The sequence below is a fragment of the Numida meleagris genome, chromosome 5, assembly GCF_002078875.1.
Source record: "Numida meleagris isolate 19003 breed g44 Domestic line chromosome 5, NumMel1.0, whole genome shotgun sequence".
NCBI classification, from domain to species: Eukaryota; Metazoa; Chordata; class Aves; order Galliformes; family Numididae; genus Numida; species Numida meleagris.
The window spans coordinates 70,476,657-70,500,819 of NC_034413.1; the positions used below are offsets into that span (position 1 = coordinate 70,476,657).

Consider the following 24,163-nt stretch of genomic DNA (forward strand, 5'->3'; position numbering starts at 1 on the left):
TTCTAGCAAGCGTTGGTGTCTGGCTTGCTCAGAAAAAATCACTTTTCTCCTTAAGAGGTAACTCTACTTTCTGTGCTTTGTTTTAGAAAAGGCTTTATTCTCCTTGGACTCTTTGTTGCAGAAAATAAGTGATGTAACTGCTCTTCAACTAGCGCAGAAGCCTTTCCAAGTGCTGCTCTTCAGGGATATCAAACTTCTCAAAATACTTCTGCTATGATAGACGAAAAATGAATCAGGGAATCATCTCGGATGGTTGAGATGACCCCATCCACAACCTCCAGCCCATCCCCACCAAAGGGATGGCAGAGGAAGAGCAGCAGGATGCCCCGTTACCGCTGCGGTGCCGTTAGCAGTGGGCTCTGTGCAGGGGGCTTCAGAATGGTGATCAGAGCTGTTTCTGCACTCGGCAGGTTTCCTTTCCCATATCCTTTCCCCTGTGTACTGCTTCCTAACGGGCAGTCTTTATGCTGCTCCTTTCTTGTGCCTGTAGGAGACGGTCACTTAATTTTCCTTCAAATTCAAACGTTGTCAGTGTGATGTCAAGTTGTTCAAAGCTGAGGAGATGTGGACCTGGTAATGAACTGACTGCAAATCCTGCTCGAACCAAGCTGTGATGGTGACAGGGTTGGGAGACCGTGTTTCTCAGGATGACTGCGTTTTGCAAGCTTTGGAGGGGTGTTTGATTTTTAAAGGACAGGTTGATAATGCCATATGCCATTCAGTTGGGAATAAATCATAAGACAAAAGAAGATTGGAGTGATTTAATGTGCGTTCTTCAAATAGCTACAATAGCTGTACAAGCATTGCCCAGACCTTTTCGTGGAGAATCTCCCTGAGAACCTGGTGCTGGGCTCTAATCCCGGTATGAGTCTCTCTGGAATATTCATGCCCTGTCGGCGTGATTCCAGCTGAGAGCTGCAAGTGCACAAATCCATTTTTGTCATGTCAGGAGGCAGATACCACAACCTGTGAATCCCTGTTGGTGCAGAGCAAACACCCTCGTGTTAAAAGTTGGCCTCTTGCTGTCTTGTGTTGCAGCTGTCATTTCCCGAAACCAAGAAGGACCCGGTGAGATGGGGAAGGCGGTGCTCATCCCAAAGGACGACCAGGAGAAGATGAAAGAGCTGTTTAAAATCAACCAGTTTAACCTTATGGCCAGTGACCTGATTGCTCTGAACAGAAGCTTGCCAGATGTGAGGCTGGATGGGTGAGTGCTGCTCGGGGCTCTGCTGCTGGTAAATGGGGCTTCGGCTGCAGTGCATCCCAGGCTGGCTGCAGGCAAATCCTCCTTGGGCTCCGGGTGCATCGCTGGGCTCCGGGTGCAGCCTGCTTCTCTCAGGGCCCCTCACTGGCTGCCATTGGCAGGGGTTGCCTGAAGGAGCTGGGTGGAAATACTGGGGCTTACTGGCTCTAGCTTTGGCTTTGTAGAACACTTGCTTAGACGAAGCGTTACCGCGTCACAAGTGTGTGTATGCAGTGCAGTTTATTTTGTGAACTGATGAAGATTGTTCGCTTAGGGCATTTTACACTGTGGCACGTAACAAAACGCTGTCTGGTCTGTCACGTCACCTGCAATGCTTTTTTATTATTATTTTTTTCCCCAGGAAGACTTCAAGGTTTTAAAGTGATAAAAAAAAATCCACCACTGTCTGCTTCATAAATTTTCGTAATGATGCTATTGGCCTTGAAAAGTTGACGCTTTAATTCTGATAAGAAGATGATGCTACCGGTGCCAGAAGTTGTCCTGCGGGGCATAACTTCCTTCTGGTTCTACCCGTAGGCTTGTCTGGGATGATCACATTTTAAAGAATCTCTTTCAGAACACTTTGCATTTCTTCGAGTCTGAAGGTTTTGAAGTCTGCTTGTTCATTTAAATCTGATCATTTCTAGCCATTGTTTTCGAGTGATGCTTGAGGTTTGCGCGCTGACTTTGAGACTGTGGAATAGCCTGCTGTTTCACCAAGGGTTGTGTTACTTCTGATGGAATTTACGCATGGTTTTTGTAAGTCTCAAGTGGCTTTCTGTTGGCCCGTGCACTTGCTGTGTACAAATGTGCCTGTTTATCATCATTTACGCAGCAGTGCTGTTGGTTCTCTAAAGATCAAACAACAAGTTAAGGACCTGAACAAGAGATCCAGCTCTGAAGTCCAGGCACAGTAACATGCAGTGTCACACGTGTGACACTGGGAGGGGATCAGGAGGAGAGCTGCTGGCAGGTGCTGTAGGCAGTGAAGCCCCTCTATTTAATGGAAAGCTGCTGCACAAAGGGGCGCTGTCCTCAGTGCTTCAGTGAAGCTGCATGTGTGGAGGACTGCCCAAACCTGCATGCTGCTGGCAGTAACCTCTTGGATGCAGGGAATTTTTTCCACCTAAATTTTTTAGAAACCTAATGTCGATTGGATTTTTGCTTTTTCAGTTTGATTTTTTTTTTCTGTCCTGTTTCTTCTTCAGCCACAGAAACTGACTGATAACTGTGTGTCTGCACACTGGTTCTGATACCCCGTTAAGTGCTGCTGGCTTCCCACCTTCTGGGAACCTCCTGTTCCTGGAGGGATGCTCTCCTGGAGGTGACCTCTCTGCATAACTCCCATTTTTGGCAGTTCTGCCCGGCCTGCCTGCGCAGCCTCTTAAACCAAAGCGGTTTGGTGCAGTTACAGACTGCAGCACTGAATACTGATGCTTGTTGCTGAATTGCTCACGTGCATACCGTACCTTCTTTTGATGAGGCGTGCTAACAGCAATGTGCAGAAACGAAGGTGCTAAAGGCACTGATGTGTTTTGGGAATGAAAGATTGGAGGTTCTATGGGGCAGCTGCTGCCTGAGCAGGCGAACAAGGCTGTGAATAGCTCGTCTGTGCTCAGGCTCCTGTGCTTGCAGCTGGGTGGGCACCGGCTGCGCTGCCCTCCCCTCCATCTCCCAGCTCTGCCTTGGAACAGTCCTGTGTATTCGGGCTGATGGGCCGGAGCCTGCAGTGCTGGTGAGGTTCTGCCTGGTCTGGGGCATTCTTCAGGTTCCTATGAAATTTAAAATCAAATAAATACTTCTTCCCCCCCAACCCCGATTCCAGATTTTATTTGTCTCTGCAAATAACAGAAGTGTTCCTTAACAACCAGACCTAATTCACAAGCAGCGCGAGTGATGCTTCTCCAGTGCATGACCATTTGTAATCTGGTGATGCTCATTTTCCATAGTACAGCACCTATTGCCAGAAAAGATGCACTCTGTGCAGTGGAAGCACCAGGAAAGCTTTGCTGCTTATTGCTTCTTTGCTGCTTGTTGCCTGCAATTCCCTGCGCAGGAAGGAGGGAAAATAAGGTGCTGCTTGGTCGCCATTGAAAGCTCTGTCCTCTCCCTGTGGGTGAGAGTTGAAAAGAAAAGGAATAATCAGTAAATACGTGAAGTGTTCATCTCAGTGAATGGCTGTGCTCGGTCTGAGGGAGATGAGCTGTGTAGTGCTGAGACAGATCTGCCTACGTGCGTTTCTTTTATGAGAAAAACTTTCATAATCTATCTGCATTGAGAAGACAAAGTATTTTAGGATCTCAGAAAAAAAAAAAAAAAGCGTCTTCATGTTTTCCTCCTCTGACAGATGCTTTCATTGCATGGTCTGTCTTTAAGGAGGATTAAATTGTTCTGAACGCCATTTATAACGCTTTGCTCGTAGGGAAGAATACATTTTTATGGCTAATGCGCTGAGTGTGTGACAGCGAGACCTGCTTGTGTTGCTGGGGCCTGGAGGCACGCTCCAGATGTGTGCTGGGTGGCTGACACCAGACCTGGTCGATGTTACAGAGGCCAGCTTTCCATTCAGAGCCTGGGAGTTCTCTGTGGCAGGACTAGCCCTGCTGCTGGGTGCTGATGAGCTCGGTGGCACTCAGGCTGAGTCTCTTGCTTCCCACCGTGCCTGCTCAGTGCACCGAGGAATCGCAGCCGACGACCCGAGTTGTGCTGGTAATGGGCAGCCCGAAGATGTTCATCAATGTCAGGTCTAATTTGAAGTAGGTATTGATTAAACTTTAAAAACAGTTGAATTCAACGTAGAAATGTGTAATTTTGTTTCTGAGCGTATTCTCCAGCGGGAGGAAATCTATCTTCAGTCTTTTCTGAAGGAATAAGTTGAGTGTGCTGTTCTACAAATTGCTAAACCATTATAATCAGGTTTCCTTATCATGGGAAGTTTGATTGAAGTCAGCCGTGGTGCTGTGTCTGTGCTTACGAGCATACATCTTCTGATCAGAAACATGCTTTCATAAGAAAAAGGCTTTCATTTTTCTGCTCTGGAGAACCTTTTATACAAGCAGCAGTCCTGGGTGCGCCCGTTACCAGTAACCACAACGTCACAGGTGATGCACAGAATCCAGCTGCCTGGGCAGGGCTGTGGGCTGCTGGAATACCTGCAGGAGTAATCTTTATGCTCCTGGCCTTTATGCTCTTTATGCTCCTGGCCTTATCCTTGGCAGCTTGCCGTGGGCCGTGCTCGGATCTGGCTGGCCTCGTTGCCCGCGTCTTATGGATACCTGGGAATATTAAGGGACTCACCCCAACAACGCCGCTTGACTTCTGATGAAAGCAAGAGAATCTGTTATTAGATCTCAGGCAATAGTCACAGTAAGCAGTAAGCACGCTTCCTGAGGACTGAAGGTGCTCAGCTGCTGCTGTGGCACTCGTTACGCTGCGGATCCGGTGGTCACTTGGTGCTGGGTGACTTGGTTTGTCCGAAGCCCTGGCAGCAGTGTGAGCTGCTGAAACTTGATTCTGGCGTTTCTCAGTGGGAAAGGTGAGGGAGAACACATATCTGTGTCTCATGGTCATTGCACATGTAGAAGACCTCTGCTAAAAAGGGCATGTTACGAAATGTGATAAGCAGAAGCAGTGCTTTCATTGTCGACTTGCTTAGCCTCACCTTTTTCTAAACTGTAGCTCTGGCTTGAGCGTGGGGCTATGGTTTTGTGCTGCCTTCTTCCAGTCCAAAGCCTTGGCTGTTCTATGGCTCTGTGTGCTCAGAGCAGGGAGGGGGCTTTGGACGAAGCGGGAGCAGCCATTGCTGCTTGCAGAAATCCTGCAGTGCCTCCAACCCTGTGCCTGGGCAGGGAGGGACCTCCCACTCCTTGGTGGGAGTTTTGTTGAGGCTGCCACTAGTTCTTCATCCAATCTATCCCTGGTAAGGGAGAGCAAATTATTTTGATTTCTCGTGGTTACATCTAATCCATTTGTCTTGTGCCATCGTGCGTTGCTTTATTTCTTCTTCCAGCTCAAAGTGGTGGTCACTAAAGGAACGTTCAGGTTTTACCTGCTTGCAGCTTCACTGCTGTAAAAGCTGACTTGTTTTTAAATATTTTGCTGTGATTATGAAGTTATGCGTAGAGAAATTCTAAACCATCCATAAACAAGGTAGGTCAGAGAGAAATCGATCAGTGCTTTCAGCTGGAAAACGTTTGTGAATGACACGTTAGGAATTATTCCCCCTTGTGTACGTGGAGGGAGAATTACCTGGGGTGGCTGCCCGCAGGGAGGAGAGGTGCCTGCGGGTAATCTGTGCAACATCAAGGGCAATTCCCAACGTCAGAGTTAGCAGCTGTGCCTCTGGAGGTGCCCGCAGCCCCTGCTGTAGTGCCTGCAGTCTCATCAGCTTCTTCCAAATTGCTGAGCTCGTAGCTTCCCACACCACCACTCAGCAGCGGCCTCCGTGAGGTCTTTACATGTGGGATCGCTGCTGAATTTAAAGATGCCGTGGTGCCGTAGCTCTGATAGGGGGTGAGGGATGCAGGGAGACCTCTGAGCTCTGCCTGGCGTGCTCAGGCTGCTGGAGCACATCTCACGGGCGGGCTTTGGGTTGCTCCTAGAGCCCCATGGGGGACCAGAGCTTTGCTTTGTTTGGCTTTGCTCTGTTTCCGCTTAGCGGAAAATGCCGCTCCTCCGATTTCTTTGTCGTGAGGACAGTCAGTTATTTGTGGTCTTGGCACGGAGCAAGCAGTGCAGAGATAAGGATGTTACATGCGTGCCAAGGGAAGCCTGCTCTGCTCGGTGTGACAGAACGCAGGCACGAGGGGAGGCAGTCAGGGTCAGGCACCAGCAGCAGAGCACTATGTGCAGGAGTGAGTGTGAGTGCTCAGCAGGGCTGTGTTTGTACAGCAGGGTTCAGTCGAAGCAGCTTACTGTTGTTCCTCTGGAAATGGGTGAAACTTCTCAGTACCAAAGGGGTGGACGTGCTGCTGGAGAGAAGGGATGGTACGCTGGGCTTGGTGAAGTGCCCCTGCCTGCTGGCCAGGTCTTTGTGCTCCAAGGGCTGTGCCCCATGTGCTGCCTGGTGTCTGTGCCGGGATGGCTGTCCTGGCTTCCTTCTGTCTCTGTGGAGCATATGCTTCCTTAATAACTGCTTCATGACGTAATGACATTGCTTGTGGTGCCGTTGGCTACGTCCATAAATGGGGTTGCTGTAGGACCAGAGCAGCAGACATCCCATACTAACTGCATCCAGAACTAAAGGGTCTGCCCTGGCCAGGTGGCAGAAGCTGCGGCTGCATCCCAGCGGGCATCTGGCTGCAGTGGGGCTGTGCCCATCTGGTAAGGGCAGGTGTGATTCTCAACCGTGTCTCTGTGGGCAGCTGTCCCACCCTGCTGACTCCTGTGCTCTGATACTGCATGCAGAGAGAATTCCCCTTGTTACTGAGAGCTCCAGGAGGCCCTTACACAGAGCATTAGCATCAGGGTACGTCCGCTCCACCAGGCAGTTTGGGACGGATGCATTGGCCAGTGGGAGGGATTTGCTTGTGTCTTGTTTCCTGTACTGCAGGTGTGAGCGAGAGATTTGGGGATCCAAAGTTAATACTTGCTAAAATATTTTGAAGATATACGTTAAAAAGTAGTGGAAGGTTGAGGTTAGCCTGGTGAATATAAGGTGGAGCAGATTTGGCAATGCTGTCGTAAAAAGTAGAGCTGGAAATGGAGCAAAGCTAATGATGAAAAGCCATCCAGGAAAGCCTTATCTGGTTTGTTGTGAGCTCCATTACAGGTTTGTCCTGAGCTAAGCTGCACGCTGGAGAATAACTGCTGCTGCATTCAGATTTGTGGGGGTATTGATGCTCCCACTTGGAGTTAAGGTGAAAATCCCTTGAGCTGTGTGCTGGGAGGCTCAGGGCAGCAGATCTGCGGTATTGACTGGGGGTTCTTTGCTGTTAATAATGCTGTGCTGTGTTATTGTGGCCTTCCTCAAACATGAAGATGGCTCTGAGCATTTAGTGACCGACTTCGGAAGTGATTTTTAGAAATCTCAAAGCAGAGTTCGGGGTGGAAAATCCCCGAGGAATATTTGATATTCAGGGCTATGCCTGAAGCTTTATGAACGCCGATAGCTGGAGGGATGAGCGAAGGGTTGCTCCTACCAAGTGCAAACCTGCTTGTACTCCGTAATGAAACACCAGAAAACAATTTTCATGCATCTTCACATCCTTCATCTGCTGCATATAAAAATTGATTGGCGCTGGAGCTTATTGATACAATAAAATTCAGTGAGACAGCGCGCCTGCAATCCTGGCACTCTTAAGTGAAATAAATTTCTTTTCAGTTATTTCCTATTTACCTTTCATTTGCATAAATTTCAGTTTTAAAACAGGAACTGGTGCGATTCAAGTGAAATTTATTGACTGCAGGATGGAGCAGGTGGCAATGGCTTGTTCCTCCTGGCACTCCGGAGCAGATCCCATGCAGCTCCCACGGAGGTAGGGTTTGCAATGGGGATTGGTGACAGCTCAGGCCTAAAGCAAGTCTCCTGTTCCAGGCAGCCACTCAAACATGATGTTCTGCTGCTCAGAGCGACGTACCGTGCGTTTCCTCATAGCAGTTTAAATTTCCACCCCTTGCAGGTCTTGTATACAGGAGAGAGCTGTGTTTCAGGCAGCAGGATTCTCTTAGTGCAGATGTTACTGCTTCTGTAGAGCTGAAGCGTTGCTGACTGCGAGCGGCCAAGTGGTACTGCACAGTGCAACTTCTAGAAAACGTGATCAGGGATCACACCAACATCCAGTTACACACTTTTTCTATGTGTTTTCACCTTCATATTCTCAGTAATGGAAACTGATAGTGGGTAATGACTAAATAATCAACAAAATCCCGCGGCTTGTATAAACTACATCTATTTAACGCAGTTCTTTATGTTCCCTAATGCACAAGTAGTGCATAATAAATCCTATTTACTAGTTACGTTCTCATTTTCCCTCCAAGTGTTTTGCTTTCGTGCATGATTTTCTGTCTTGATTTTCTTTCCTGAGAGCCTCAATGTAATTCTGGAAGAGAAAAATCACAGCACAGCCCTTCACGTTCGTGTAATTTGCACACAGCCGACGGGAAGGATGGTAAATAGTCTCACTGTTTCCATGTTACTGATCTTGGAAAATGTGTTTTTCCTGCATTTAAACAGCTGTATTTACTTCATGCGTATTCATAAAGTAGCATCTGATGAGTGCAGAAGGAAAACCAGTGTTTCTGGGGAAGTCTTGCCAGCGCTGGTGTGCGGTAACAGTCAGTGAGCATTGTGAGGAGCGCTGGGGTGGGGTGGAGAGCTAAGTGGATGGCTTACCTTTGTGTTCCCTTCGGTGAGCTGTGTGTTCCTGAAGCAGAAAAAGTGCAGTGTGAGTCAGTGCGGTGATGGCAGTGAGGGGAAGCGGAAGGTTTTATCCTCCATACGCCTACAGACATCTCCAGGTGAGCAGTGCTGACAGTGGAGATTGTACCCCTGCTGCACGGCTGTAGCATGTCTTGTTTAGCTTCTAGAGCTGGATGCTGGCATAGGACCCAGGGAGGAGCAGCACGTTGCCTCAGTGGGAGACACATGGGCATCTTGCAAGTGTTAGGTAGCCAACAGGTCAGTGAGCTCGTGGAATTATTGAATTCAAGCAGTGAATGTTCTCACCATGGGACCGATGCTTGTGGATGGAGGTTATCCCAGCAGCCAGTGCAGGAATCACCTCTGTTACACTCATCAATTAGCAAGCACTACTGACTTTGTCTGTGCAGTTTGCCAGCTCCAGAGCAGCTGCTTATTTAAAATTTGGTCCTTAGGTCACTGATATCCTGTGGTGAAAAACTATACAAGCCCTGGGCAGCCTGAGCTGGTGGGCCCCTTCCAGCCCAACCATTCCACGGTTCTGTGACCTTTAAGGCCCCTTCCAACCCAAACCCTTCCATGTTTCTGTGAAAATTCTGTAAGAAATAAAACATGATGCAACATCAACTATCCCTTGAGCTCAAGAAGTGTACGAAAACCTTAGTGATAGCTAAAGCACAAGTATAATGACCCCCCAAATTCATCTTTGTTCATAGTGTTGCTGCCTGGGTGCTGCCTTGCTCTTGGCCTCCCCTTTGCACAGCCAGCCCTCCACTTGTGCAAATGTGTTTCCAGAAACTCCCAGAAAGCTGAAGAAAGTTGAGTTTCTTGTAGAACTGCTCCTCTGGGAGCACCTTTCTGATTTGATGACGGCGTTCTGTGGAGTGGAGGTCAGCATGGGGCCCAGTTTGCCACCTGGAGTAGACTAAATGCTCCTCTGGGTGGGCTGAGAGCTGCAGTAATCTACTGAAGTATGGATTTAATACCATAATGTAGACAAAGTACATGCATTTACATTTTCTACTGAAATCAAATGACCCAAATTAAGCCAAGTGAATAGATTTAATTTAGTCTCTGATGGGCGGACCAGATATCAACAAATCCCAGTTCATCACTTGAGGTACCCGAGAAACTATACATAGCCAAGCAGCAGAATGAAGTCATCTGGAAATTGAATAAACCTCCCCCAGAGGGGATAATCCCAGCATGGAAGTGTCTGGGATGCTAAGGGGGGATGAGCAGCAGGGCCTGGTGCTGTGCATGGAGCCTGGGCTGTCAGAGGAGGAGGACTTCACACTTCATGGCTCCCTCCCAACTCAGGACGTTCTGTGATTTTGTGATCAAAGTTAGTGGTTAGCCACAAACAAGGAAATAGCTGCCCCTTCGTGTCCTGTCCTTTTGCTGCTAATGCACGTGTCTGGACATTTTTAAACACAATCCCCTGCAGCAGATCTCTCCCAGTTTCCAAAATTGCGTCTGTTCTGAATATAATTAAAGTGATTGTTGTGAATTATAGGACAAGCAGAATTTATGCCAGTTTTGTGTATACCTGTTCAGCGTGCCTTGGAAATAAGTCAGTTCAGAATGTCTGATTTTGGACGCACTGTCCTGCTGTGCTTCTGCTCTTCTAGGCACCTCTGTTGTCATGGATGATCATAGAGAATCATAGAATCCTTAGTGTTGGAAGAGACCTGTGAAGGTCTCCAAGTCCAGCTCCCCTGCAGTGCACAGGGACACCACAGCTAGGTCAGGTTGCCCAGGGCCTGTGAAAGTCTCCATGGATGGGGCATCAACCACATCACTGGGCAGCCTGTTCAGTGCCTCACCACCCTCACTGTAAAAGCCTTTTTCCTTATAGCTAACCTAAATCTACCCTCTGAGTTTGAAACCATTTCCCTTTGTTCTATCTGTAACAAGTAGTGAACTTTTTCTATACGAACTCTGCATCTAAATCGTAATTGTTGTCTAGACACAATTAATGAGATTGCTGAAGTCGCAGAGGTGGGATGGTTACCAGCAGACTCAAGTGGTCTTCATCAAAGTAATATCTAGACCATTACATACCTCTGTGTGTGCACATATTTACATATGTGTTCATCCATGTGCATTTATCTGTATGGTTGCTGTTAGCACCATACTTTTTGCAGTCAGGTCTGGTGTTCAGTGACTATCTCGTGAACCTTTTGCCTCTTCTGCAGAAAGCAGTGATGTTCAGTATTCTGTATTATCACCTCACATTTGGAAAGTTGTGGTCACAATTTCACGTACTTTTTTAAATGGCAGTCGTTTAGAAGAAGAGATTAAAATAAGTTTTGTTATAGTAGGTGATGTTTGCCCAGAGAGGCTGTGGATGCCCCATCCCTGGAGGTGTTCAGGGCCAGGTTGGATGTGGTGCTGGGCAGCCTGGTCTGGTATTAGATGTGGAGGTTGGCGGCCCTGCCTGAGGCAGGGGGGTTGGAGCTCGATGATCTTTGAGGTCCCTTCCAATCCAAGCCATTCTATGATTCTGTATTTATTAAAGAAACCATACAGACAAGCTGACTTTGCTGCAGGGACCTGGATCGTTTGTTTTCCTGGCTCTTAACAGAGAGGTTTGATGTGTTGGAGGAGCTCCTCCTCAAGCATTCATGCATACGCAAATTCCTTCAGACCTTCCTGTTGGTAGAGCTCCTTAGGACTCTGGATTAACTTCTTTTTTTTTTTTTTTTCCCTGTACTTTTTGGCAGGTGCAAGACCAAAGTGTACCCCGACGAGCTCCCAAACACCAGCGTGGTCATCGTGTTCCACAACGAGGCCTGGAGCACTCTGCTGCGCACCGTGCACAGCGTGGTCGCCCGCTCGCCGCGCCGCCTGCTCGCCGAGATCATCCTGGTTGACGATGCCAGTGAGAGGGGTGGGTGCTGCAGGAAGCCATGAGCCATCCTTTGTGCTGCGCTCTGTCACTGCGTGTGGCTGCAAAAGGCAGAATCCCTTCCCCCATCTCTCTTTTGGTCTCTCTTTTGCTGCATTCCCAAAATTGTATTCCATAAATGGAATGGATGGAGCGATGAGCAGTTTTTCCTGGTGCAGCCAAACATGCAGATAAATGCCATATAAATGGCAAACATGCAGATAAATTTACCATAAATGGTAAATGCAACGTCCAGTTGCAGCCATTCAATGCAAGGAGGGTGTAAGCCAAGCCATCCTTCACTTCTGCTCCATGTAGTACTAACTTAACACTAGTTACTGTCCTGGTTTTCCCTGCTTCAATAACAAATAGGATTGTTATTTCTCTGTGCCCAAAGGCAGAGGAAGGCTTTAGCCAAGGGACTTCAGTTTTTCTAAGAGCAACAAATTGAGTAGTCCTAGAGGGCTCAAATGGTGCAGTTTATCAAAAATAGCTGTATTCATATTAAGCCATATACAAATGAGCAGAAGCGTAATTATCTTACACTCATTTCTGATTGCTGATTTATTACCAGAAAACTGATTGTGACTTAATTCAAGATTTTTATCTCTGTGCTGTTTTCCTGAGGTGCTCAGGTCATTGTGTGCATGCACAGATGTGTGCTTTGTGGCTGCACTGAGCTGAATTCCAGCGTGAGCCTCTGTAGCTCTGCTCTTGTTCTTCAGAAAAACTCTAAATGTGACAGGAGGTGTTTCCTGCGCTGTGCCAGCAACCTGGCAGGGCCAAGCATGACATGTGTGTTCTGCAGCTGTATTTGGAGACCTCAGGAGTTGCTGAACCTAGCTATAACAGAACCACAGAGTGGTTGGGTTGGAAGGGACCTGAAAGATCATAGAGCCATGGAAGGGTTGGGTTGGAAGGGACCTCACAACCCCACCTGTGGGCTGGCTGCCCCCCAGCTCAGGCTGCCTAGGACCCCATCTATAGCCTGGGGCACCCACAGCTTTGGGCAGCAGTGCCAGGGCCTCAGCACCCTCAAATAATGTTCTTCTGTTCTTTTTTTCCCCCGCTGCCTGCGGCAGAATTTCTGAAGGCCTCCTTGGAGAACTACGTGAAGAAGCTGGAGGTCCCGGTGAAGATCCTGCGGATGGAGCAGCGGTCAGGGCTGATCCGTGCGCGGTTGCGGGGGGCAGCAGCTGCCCGGGGGCAGGTGATCACCTTCCTGGATGCACACTGCGAGTGCACCCGTGGCTGGCTGGAGCCACTGCTGGCCAGGATCCGGGAGGACAGGTGAGAGGGTGGCAGGGGACAGCAGATCCTTGCAGCATCAGCTGGGACTCTGGGCCGTCCTTCGAGCACTGTGCTGCTAAAGCTGTGAAAATGCCAAGCATTCATTGATCTGAAAAAGAAGACTTTTTAAAGATTTATTTTGCAGGAAGATACAGGATTCTATAAAATTTATGTTTAAATTACTTAACCCCAGAACTGTAGGGGTTGGAAGGGATCTCTGGAGCCCCCACAGCCCAACCCCCACAGCAGTTCCCTACAACAGCTGCACACAAGGCGTCCAAATGGGTACAAATATCTCCAGAGAAGTAGACTCCCCCACCTCCCTGGGCAGCTGTGCCAGGGCTCTGCCACCATGAAGGTCAAGAAGTTTTTCTTCATGTTCGTATGGAGCTTCCTGGGTTCCAGTTTGTGCCCATTGCCCCTTGTCCTGTTGCAGAGCACTGCTGAACGGAGCTTTTTTTTCTTACAGGAGGACTGTTGTATGCCCGATCATCGATGTGATCAGTGATGACACGTTTGAGTACATGGCTGGGTCAGACATGACTTATGGAGGGTTCAACTGGAAGCTGAACTTCCGCTGGTACCCCGTGCCCCAGAGAGAGATGGACAGGAGGAAAGGGGACAGGACCTTGCCTGTAAGGTAAGGAGGGGAAACAGAGTACTGGGGCGTTTGGCTTTGCTGTAGGTAGATAATAATATTTAATACTGAAGATTTTGCTGCAGTATTGGAGAGTACACATCACATAGCGGTGGTGGAGAACACCAGCATCTGCCTTGTCCTTAGTGCTGCAATGTAGTTATCAGAGCTGAGAAAACTCTGTCAATATTTCCTTTAGAACATTCAATAATTCAAAATAATGCCTGCTTCCTAAGTATTGAGCTTCCTTCTGCGTTTGTTATCCGCAAGTAGCTTTGTTGAACTTGTTTGCAGACATTACCGTTCCCATAATTTAAAACAAATGTTGGAACATATTTCTGAAATGCAAAATCTTGGACATTTAATCCAGGCATTTGGTCATGATGATCTGCGCTTCTTGAAGTACCTACTTATTGCTTATAAAATAACCATAATGACAGTGCACACCCAGTAAAAAATGATCTAAGAGTATGTCCTGAGTTTCTCTGAGCTGTCCTGACCTCCTTCATCTAATTGCTGAAACCAAGGTCTGTAACAAAACGTCCAGAAAAATGTTAAGTGATGTTGAAACCAGGCAAATTGAATACATTCCCTGCCATGGGTTATTTGCTCAGCTCTAATAGCTTCTGTGATCTTCATGAAAACTGAAAGAATAACATTAAAAAAAAAAAAACGCTTTCACAAGTGGATGTAATGGTTTCCAACCTGTCTAAGAGAGATGATGAAGTGGAAAGAATTGCAGTCCTGCAAGCCCCTGACTGTGGGCATCAGGCAGATAAGGAGGGAGGCAGCTCAGGGGACGGCAGTTCCCAGCAAAGCTTCACTGAGTTTCCAGGCAAGGCAGAGCGTGGGCACAGGAAAGCTTTTAGGAACTACTGATACTGGAAGTAGCCAAAATCTGTCACTTCACTTCCTTCAGAGCCTGGGGTCAGGGAAATGCTGGATGTTTTAAATCTCTTTCTCCTCAGACCATCTCTGGGAACCACCTTGCTTTGCCGTTCTTTACCCAGTTAAACCTGAAGCATGTGTTAAGTTCATAGCGTTAATTGCCATAACGAGCTGCAGGGCCTCACGCTGTGCTGGCTGGCACTGCCCCGGCTGCTCCCCCCTCGCACCCTTGGCTTTGTTTCCGTGCTGATCGTTTCACTGACAGGAGAAGCTTTGAAGGACGGGCAGATCCAAGTTCTTATTTCCTTATCTTGAAAGGAAGCAGTACTTAGAGTTAATCCAGAATCGTACATGTATCTGACTCCTACAATTACTGAAGCAAAGCAGCTTTTCATCTTTTCCCCACTGGCTAGTAGCTGGTGATTGCCTGATGTTCTGGGAGCTCTCCAGGTGAAGATGGGTGTTAGTGAAGGGTGAGAGGTTAATGAACAATGCAGCATGTCCTCTAATTATCCCTGTAAGGAGTACTTGAGAGGGAGGCAGTGGCTCCAGGGGTGGTGTAATTGGGCTGCCTGGGACGCAAGCTGTTAGCTTTTAGGCACAGGTGCCCTTTGAACACATAGGGGAGACTTTTTGGTCAAAGCTAGTCTGTGAGATTTCTCCTGGAAACACTGGCAGCTGGTGGACACTGAGCAGAGGTGTAACAGTCTTCATATGGGAAATGACATCTAATAAGTCATCGGCTGCTTTCAGTGCTGGCTGCTATCTGGAAGTGCTTGTCAAAAGCAGTCCAAGAGATTGCGGCAGTAAATCAGTCTCGAGGTGTCGGAATCACAAGTGAATCTTGTGATTCACTTCATCAAAAGTGAACTCTGCATCTAATGAGATCGAGTGGAATATTTCAGCTGAGTTCAGAAGGGTTTTGGCAAATGCTGCTACCTGATTATTCTAAAGATGAGAGGCCAAAAATAAGCAAAAGCCAAACTCACAACAACCATTTGGAAACAAGATGATGACTTCATTTTTTTTTTACGTTGCTTTCCCCATTCTATGACATTATTTCAGTCTCATGTAGATCGAATATTTGTGCATTCACATTTTTTCATTGCAATCAATGGAATAAGCACAAAATACATAAAGATCAATGACTTATGTGCTTGCATGCGTAATATAATGATTGCACTCCAATTCTGTATTTTATTACACTAAAAAAGCCATGTAATCAGAAAAAGTGTTTTACTCCAATTTTTACCTGCCGTAATAACGATGATAAATTCCTACTGTGACTTTTTAGATTTAATACCGTAATGGAGATTAGACATTTTCAACCTGTGAGTGCAGTGAGGCCCTGGCACTGCCCCGAGCTGTGGGTGCCCCATCCCTGGAGGAGCCCCAGGCCATGGATGGGCCCTGGGCAGCCTGAGCTGGGGGGCAGCCAGCCCACGGCAGGGGTGGGGCTGGGGGCTGTGAGGTCCCTCCAACCCAACAGTGCTGTGATTCTTTTAATTCTGTTATATCAAATGTGTTGTTTGTGTATATCTGAGTACTGTATATACATTCTTTAATGGAAAGATCAGAGTAGCTCGCTGCCAAGAGATCATCAGCTGGCACGAATGGGGTTCAGCCATCGCTGTGACCATTAGTCCCAAGGGGGGAGTTAAGCACAGAGCGTGTGTTATCCTCAGAAGAAGGTACCTGATCCTTTCTAATTAGTGGATGCGGAGCTTGTTTGCTTAAGGAATTAAAGAAACTCTTCCATTCACAGATCAGATATTTCAGCCCACTGAAATATCCGTCCTTGCTGGAATCTCTGGAACTGATGGGAAAAGGTTAATTAATGCAGTGACTCTGATATTAAAACCCTCCATCTCCCTGTCACGCAGTACGGCTGTAAAAGCACTTTCTTAATGGAATCTATTAGAAAAGTTGGATTGTTTGTCATATTTCTAGCAAACAGAACAGTGAGAATTCATGGGTGCCTCTCATACTGATGAGCATCACCTTGCCTCGGACAGAATGGATTCTGATGTGGCTGCTTGCACGTGCACTGTTCCTTTGCTGGCCATCACACCTCAGCCCCTAGCACTTTTCCCCTTACTTTCTTCTTGTGATGCTTCTGCACAAGCTGTGAAGGACCATTGCTGCTGCTCATTGCTGTTTTAATGTACCTCAAAGATTTTGTCTTGTTCCTACACTCTAAATGCTGTCATTTCTGTTGACTGTCTCTGGAGTAACACCTGGTTTGTGCACTTGGTACATGGCTAGAGACCTTTGCAAAACACGTCACTTGAAGTGCAGAGCCTCCTGTTCTGTAGGGCTGCCTGGGAGCAGAATCCATGTGGCTGCACAGGGCCTTGGGCTGCAGCAGAGCAGGGCTTAAACACATGTGTGCTGTGCTCTTCCCTATAGGAAGGCAAAGGGGCAAGCATGGGAATGGGAATCCTGCTTGCTGCTCACAGTCACAGAAAGGAAAAGCAGACCTGTCTCCAAAATAAAATGAGAAATGGGTTGGAATGATGGCTAGCATTAATCATAGTTCCGTATTGCTAGTGTGACTCCCAAGTAGGCAAAGTAGAACTAATAAGCACAAAACTGTGAAAAAAAACCTGCAGAAACGCTCCCTCTTGCTAAAATTACTGTTTCAGCTGTTTTTACAGTGAGAGCTCTGCAGTTCTGTTTATGCAACATTAAATTTACTTAGCAAAGAAGAGCTCTGCCTGCTGCACCTCAGTTATTTAACACTCTGTGGCATACAATGGTTCCTTCGCTTTTACAGCCTGAAACTCAGCACTTGCAAGTCCGGTTAGCAAGCAGGTAGGGAAACTCTGTTTTGTTTTTCATCAACTTTTACCTGCAGCATTTCAGAAGAATCCTGACAGTCGCATCATTCAAAAATCGTTCAGCGCTGGGTCTTTGCAAGAATGGAACGTTTCATAGCAGTCAGGCAAACAGCCTTCTTCCAGGGGAGGGAGCAAAGGAAGGATAAGGAAGGGCAGGGGCTGGCTTTGCTCTGCTTAGGGCAGTGGCAATTCTCACCTGGCTCAGGGCAGTTACCTGCAGCTAGAATAGGAGCTGAGGTTTGCTCTTGCAGCACTGGACACGTGCTTGCTCCGAGTGCTTGTGGATTGCTTGGCCAGTTTTCAGGTGTGTGAGTAAACCAAGTGCTGGCACCATTTTGGTATCACTTTAAGTAATTCTTGATAGATTTATAGACTTCTAATCCATGATAGAAGTTTGAATCTGTGAGTAAACCAAGTGCTGAGTCTGCTTTTGCTTTCGTTTTGAATAATTTTTGCATAGACTTATACAGTAAGTAACCAATCATAGGAATGTCTTTCACCTCTCACATTTCACAGTGGTAGCACTCCAGCTCTGGAGCCTGGCAAGGTTGGGCTAGGGGGGACAGGCAGGAATGAGCTGAGCTGGGAGCACAGGGGGAAAATAGAAAGACAGTGCTGGTAAGCTTGGGGTTGCAAGCTGCCCCTGCTCACTCAGCAACCGACTGCAGACAGGTTTCCAACTCTGTTAAATTAGTTTTCTTGAATTGCACACGAACTGTTCTTGTTGACTTGTGTCTTGTAAAAATCCTCGAAGCTTGGTTGATACCAGTGTTTGCATAAAGGTGTCACCAAATAAATTAAGTGTGGAAGCTGCGCTTTAGATGGGCAGAGGTGCAGGTGCTGGCACGTCATAGAATCACAGGACCATTAAGGTTGGAAATGGCCTCTAGGATCCCCCAGCTCACCTCACCATGCCCACTGCCCATGTCCCTCAGTGCCACATCCCCACGGCTCTGGGACACCCCCAGGGATGGTGACCCCCACTCCCTGGGCAGCTGTGCCAGTGCCCGACCACGCTTTGGAGAAGAAATTGTTCCTCATAGCCACCCTGACCCTCCCCTGGTGCATGGTGAGGCCATCGCCTCTTGTCCTATCGCTGTTACCTGGGAGCAGAGGCTGAGCCCCCCCTTCCTCCAGTCCAGCCTCCTTTCAGGAGTTATAGGGAGCGGTGAAGTCTCCCCTCAGCCTCCTCTTCTGCAGACTGAGCCATGCCATTCCCTCAGCCACTGCCCATAGGGCTGTGCTCAGACCCTGCACAGCTTCACTGCTCAACTCTGGACACGCTCCAGCACCTCCACATCTTTCTGGTAGTGAAGGGCCCAAAACTGAACACAGCCCTGAGGTGAAGCCTCACCAGAGCTGAGTACAGAGGCACGATCACCTCCTGCTCCTGCTGGCCACATTGCTGCCAACACAAGCCAGGATGCCGTTGTCCTTCTTGGCCACCTGGGCACGGTGCTGGCTGATGGTCAGCACCCCCAGATCCTTTCCAGCCACTGCCCCCCAGCCGCAGCACTGCGTGGTGTTGTGTGCGGGTTCAGGGCACAGAGGCCTTCATGCGCCGGGAGCAGCGGATGCTCACAGTGCTGCTCGGTGCAGCGCCCTGGGCCATGCTGTCCCGTGGGCACCCAGCACCGTGTGGCAGGGCCGTGTCCCAGCAGCTCCCAGCCTGCGTGTGCGAGGCTGGGGGGCACGGGGCTGTGCTCCTGGCCCGGGTGTAGGCATCAGGTGCTGCAAAACCTAGAGCAGGCATCGGTGGGGAAGCAGGGCAGCATTACAGGAGGAGTTGCACCCTGACGGGATTTGGCTGTTTTAAGGATCCCTAATCCTGTTAGGAGAGATTACACCCGGTAAGGTTATGCACATTCAGTCTTCCTCTAAGGCAAAGCGAAGGCATTGAACTCCCTTCACTAAGCATCTCAGATTGGATTTAAGGCGCTGCTCTGGATGCCGAGCACCAAAATTCCATCCACTTTACCATTGCAATGCTCCTGAGCTAATGGAGGGAGTCAGCCCGCAGTGCACGCAGCGAGCCGGGGAACCGCGTCGTGGTGTTTTGTATTGAAGTTGCTGTGCGTAGAATGTATGGATAGTCAAAATGTCTGAGGAGATGTGTGCTGTAGTATCACGCGATGAATTCCACAGTGTCTTTCAAAAGGTATTTTTTCTTTTCTTTTCTTTTTCCTCTTTTTTTTTTTTTTTTTTTTTTTTTTTTCTGTTTGTTTTCAACTAGGACCCCTACTATGGCTGGTGGCCTATTTTCTATTGACAGAAACTACTTTGAAGAGATAGGATCTTACGATGCAGGAATGGATATCTGGGGTGGCGAGAATCTTGAAATGTCTTTTAGGGTAATTGCCGTTTTCCTTCATTTTCTGTCAACACAGTTTTGCTGTAACAGTTCCTATGCTGCAGTCAGGGCCGCTCTGTTTTAGCTGTCATGCAAGTGGCGGGTTAATTGTAATGCTGAAGCTATTTGGGGATGTCTCAATACAGTGTTTGGTCCTTTGCACTGCATGAAACATTTTGTAACTGTTTGGAAACTTTTCCTTTGCACTATCTGAGATGGTACGTATTATCATAATACATTTTTGTCTGAAAAAGCGAGGCTTTCCGTGAGATGGTGCAAATGCTAACTGACATGAACAAGGTATAAATGCATCTAGTTTAAAAAAGAAATCACGTCTGTGTTTCTGCAAGCGTACGTTGACTTGAACTTGCAAGTTCTGGCCGCGGTGCTTACGCTGCATGGGAAGTGGCACTGCCTGCAGGAAGGGCTTGGAACGTTGTCCAGGACCAGCAAAACCCAATGGAGTGAAATGCATTTAGTAATTGCCCTTTAGGCATGAAGGAAAATTGAAAAACGGAGTCTTTGATGAGTAATTTTTAGCGAGGATATTGGAAATGATTTTTGACGTCTGTGATGGATCACAGTTTTTGCATTTGAAGTAAGTATGCAAAATAAAACCTGTCACAGCTGTCCAATACCCACCGGACTGCACTGGGTATGTTCTTTCATTTTTTTTTTTTATCCTCTCTATTTTTCAGCCAAAGTTGGTTGGAGGAATGTTTTCTGTTGACAGAGCCGGCTTTGAAGAGTTCTGTCGGGCAGATATTTTCTAGAGGAGATCAGCTGAGAAGCTGAAAGCATTTTCAGGCCGTTTTCTATTAACTACACATCATTCACTTCCCAGTAAAAACGAAGGGGTAGAGAGACTCACTCTGAGTGCTGATGTTTTAAATCAGATTGCAGCTTTCTTGGTGCACAGCCTTCCAAAATGTTCCTTGGATGCATGCGGGATGCATGAGTGTGTAGCAGCATACGTTCAGCAGAGCACGCCGCGGTCACCAGGGCGCTGCCCCAGCATCTCCTGTGTCCCCGAAGCAAGGGAAGTGCAGCAAGTAACTCTTAGTTCAAGGGCATTGCTAGGGTGGGAGCCAGCCCTAAGTGCAGACAGCTCTGGATCTGGTTACAGCGGTGCCTTGATATTGCTCCCGTCCTGCCCCGTTCCAGTAAAGCTTCTTGGCGCTGTGCGCTGCTGCACAGAGTTCCCTCCTTTCAGGGTGGATCGATATTTCCTCTGTTAGCAGAGCTGCTGCTCGTTGCTCAGCTGTCCTTCGTGATCCGCTCTGCAGGATGGCTTTTAATGACAGCAGTTTGGAGGGAAAAAAAAAAAAAAAAAAGATAATAATAATAAAAAAAAGCAAAAATAGTCCTGGCAGGATTCTCGTGCAGCCAAGGATCAGAAATCTGCCAGACTAATGAAAACATCACTTATTCTTGAATATTTGCCATAATTTTTTTTGTTGTTGTTGTGTGGAATTCTTTGAACGTTTTTCATCTTCTCTTCATGGTTTTTTTTCCAGACCAGAGAATGCTCTGAAAACTCGATAGACAGAAAGGAGCTTTTCTAACTTAGGACAGCGCATTGAAAATAATCGGGTAAAAAGAAATAAGTATACACAGGTGTATTCTTAAAAAATATCCAAATAGGACACAGTTGGCCAAAACAAGGCTGGAAGGAGCCAGTGTGTGCTCTAAGAGGAATAAGGTGCTGTTTGTTTTTTGCTTGCTTGTGAATGTTAGAGATGCAGAAGGGATGCAGCCGTGTGCGTATTTGCTAAGCAGTGTGATATACTGATGGGCCGTACGTGCTGTCTGAAATGTCTGAAGTTCTGACTGTTGCAGCAGTTCTTCCAGTGAGGGAGCAAGGAGCAGGGCTGTGTAGCTGCTCGTAGCCCAGCACAGTGCCCTGCCTGCAGAACACCCATGCCATGCAGCAGAAGGGACAAGGGACCACCAGCAGCCAGCGTTCAGCTTGATGGTGTGGGAGAGCTGTGCTTCTGACTGCTGAATTGCAAGGGTGAGAATGTGTTTGGCTGTGGTTTGGTAAGCAAGCTTAGCACCTTTGTTGGTTTGGATGGCAGGGAGACCATTATGGCCACCATGGGGTGTGACTGTGGGGCTGGAGGGGTCGCGTGCTTGTGGCATTGTCTTATCTTCGAGAGTGCAGTGGCATCAGAAGTGGGTTTTTGTGTGGCTGAGTGCTGCTGGGGTGTGTAAAGCCCCGGGTAACCAGTGATAGGATGGGAGGGAACGGCCTCACATTGCACCAGGAGAGGGACCCACTGGATAGTAGTAGAAATCTCTTCTCCAAAGAGCAGTCAGGCACTGGCACAGCTGCCCAGGGAGTGGGGGGTCACCGTCCATGGAGGTGTCCCAGAGCTGGGGGATGTGGCACTGAGGGACGTGGGCAGTGGGCATGGTGGGGTGGGTGGGCTTGGGGATCTGAGAGGTCTCCTGCAACCTTAATGGCTCTGTGGTTCTAATCATGTTGCAAACACGAGACTGAAAACACACCTCTGTGTCTGTGTGGGGGAAAATATCCCAAGTACACTGACTCAGTCTCAGTATGGAGGTCTTGTGGATTGGCATCAGAGGCTTTTTCCTAACTATTCCTTATGCACCACTGCACAGCAGCCAGCAACTTCAACTCATTTAAGATACTGGTGCTCAAGTGTTAACTTTCTGGCTGCAGAAATCACTGGGGATATTGTAGCATGGCTTCAATCTGTGGGTGTGCAAGAGAGATTTGAATGGCAGAAGGGGCAAAGGATCTCAAAGGTGGGCTGTGCAGAAACGGGGTGGAGTTTAATGCACTCCTTTTGGGCAGCAATGGGAATGACTGCCAGAAGCCTGAGATCGAAAGGTAGTTTTAAATAATTAACGCCTGTATTTAAAATGGGATAAATTACGTCGGCAGATAGGAGCTCGCGTTGAAGAGTGATTAATTGCATGCTGTTGTGTATCTTGTCTATACTCTTGCCAAACTGATGCGACCCTGCAAGCTCTAGCCACTATGAGCTTGGGGAGAGGAGTCGTTTTTACCAGTGAGTATTGAGGAAAGTTGGTTTTGTTGTGGGCTTTTTTGGTTGCTTTTTTTTCCCCGTAATGTTGAAAAAATGGAAGCCCTTTTCTTCTGCACGGCGTGCAGGTTCATCCGCATCCCTATGACAACTAGCAGATTGTAACAAGGGCAGCCAAAAATACGCTTCAAGATGTACAGAACACACATTTGAAAGCGTTAGCGTGGGAGGAATCTCCTGCCAGGAGGGGAGGTCAGGGCCAAGCTGCGAGAGCGCTGATGGCGGAGCTGACAGAGGTTAGAATGTCCCTAGAGCTGTTGGTGCTCGATGCTGTCCTGTGTAGGGGATTGCTGTGCATATACAGCAGCAGTGCCTATTTGGGGGTTAATAAGGGAGCCCTGCTTGGCCGACCCAGAGTTTCACCTGAGCTGACTGGTTGTCACCGAGCTGCAAAACACAAGATGTTCGACACGAGAATATTTTGATGTTGTCGTTGCTCATCCCAACAGAGTACATCACTTAGCATACTAATGAAATTATATAAAAGGATCTAGCCCTAATTAAATAAAATCTGCATTAAGTTTCTATGGTAACTGTTATGTCTGTGTCGAGGAGCTCTAATTACAAGGCTGTACCGGCGTTCTGAAGACACCAAACGATGCTTAAGCCCTGCTTCTTATTAGGAAGAGGTATTGGGGATTTTAGCCCCCTCTCTCTGCTTAGCAGGAGGCCTACACAAAGAGCGAGGTGAGCCTGGGTAACAAAGTGGGCAGCTGGTGGTACCATTGTCAGTGCCAAAACTTGTCAGTGAGCCTCGGTGCAGGGGGAGCCTTGAGGAATTGACATTGTCAGGACAGCCAAGTTCAGTAACCCTGTGTGCATCCCTTGGGAATCCTCCTTTGTCCCCGTACACATCAGGAGCCAGCTGCCTGCGTTATGCTGCTGGTTCTGCCAATTTGGACCTGGAACCTCTTTAGTTCCTTCTCCAGTTTATCCCAGCACCCAGAGAGGCAGGAGGCTGCAGAGCAGATTGCAGGTAGTGCACGAGCTGATGTATGTCAAACCAAGGCTGCTGAGCTGCCAGAAGAACATTACCTCGTTTACCAGCAGGGTGCTAAGCCCAGGATTAAAGGATTGTTTATACTGGTGCAGACGTATTGAAGGCACTAAGCTTGCTCAGAGTTTAGATTTGGGGACATCTGTCTGTGATGTTCAAGGTGCCTGTGCCTCTTGTTCTGTTGCTTTCTATATCTGTTGGTGATATTAACCAAGGTCTGCTGTGCCTTCGCTAGTGTGGTCATGGACTCAATTCTGCTTTAAAAAATATAGACGTGGGTTGATAGATCGTAAAAGTTCTCTGCTTCTTTAAATATTATGTATTCCTGCAAAACTCAAATACATGGTTAGCGTTCAAACACTTGAAAACCTGAACAGGATTACTCCTTTCTAAGGCAGTGGTTTGTACATGTTTATGTAATAGGATCAAATAGCCAGTTGTGCCATTCACACAAGCTTCTTACGCTGTAGTTAAAGTTTATGCATTTTGATTGCTCTCGGGAATTAAATCCCTACTGCTCCCCTTTAACTTGAGTTTGAAATTCCCATTTGAATAAATCAGGAGATAGCTGCTAACCCATCAGAGTCCTTC

At 47.7% G+C, this 24,163-nt stretch overlaps 1 protein-coding gene across 3 annotated transcripts in view; it reads left to right on the top strand.

The window, feature by feature from the left end:
- GALNT13 (polypeptide N-acetylgalactosaminyltransferase 13) overlaps positions 1-24,163 on the top strand; it is an 89,658-nt gene that overhangs the window by 33,063 nt on the left and 32,432 nt on the right. For all 3 annotated transcript variants that reach the window (XM_021399120.1, XM_021399121.1, XM_021399122.1), the window contains exons 4-8: positions 1,039-1,207; positions 11,330-11,496; positions 12,576-12,783; positions 13,253-13,423; positions 19,382-19,499. In XM_021399120.1, coding sequence (XP_021254795.1) covers positions 1,039-1,207; positions 11,330-11,496; positions 12,576-12,783; positions 13,253-13,423; positions 19,382-19,499 — 833 coding nt within the window. The remainder of the gene's footprint in view (positions 1-1,038; positions 1,208-11,329; positions 11,497-12,575; positions 12,784-13,252; positions 13,424-19,381; positions 19,500-24,163) is intronic.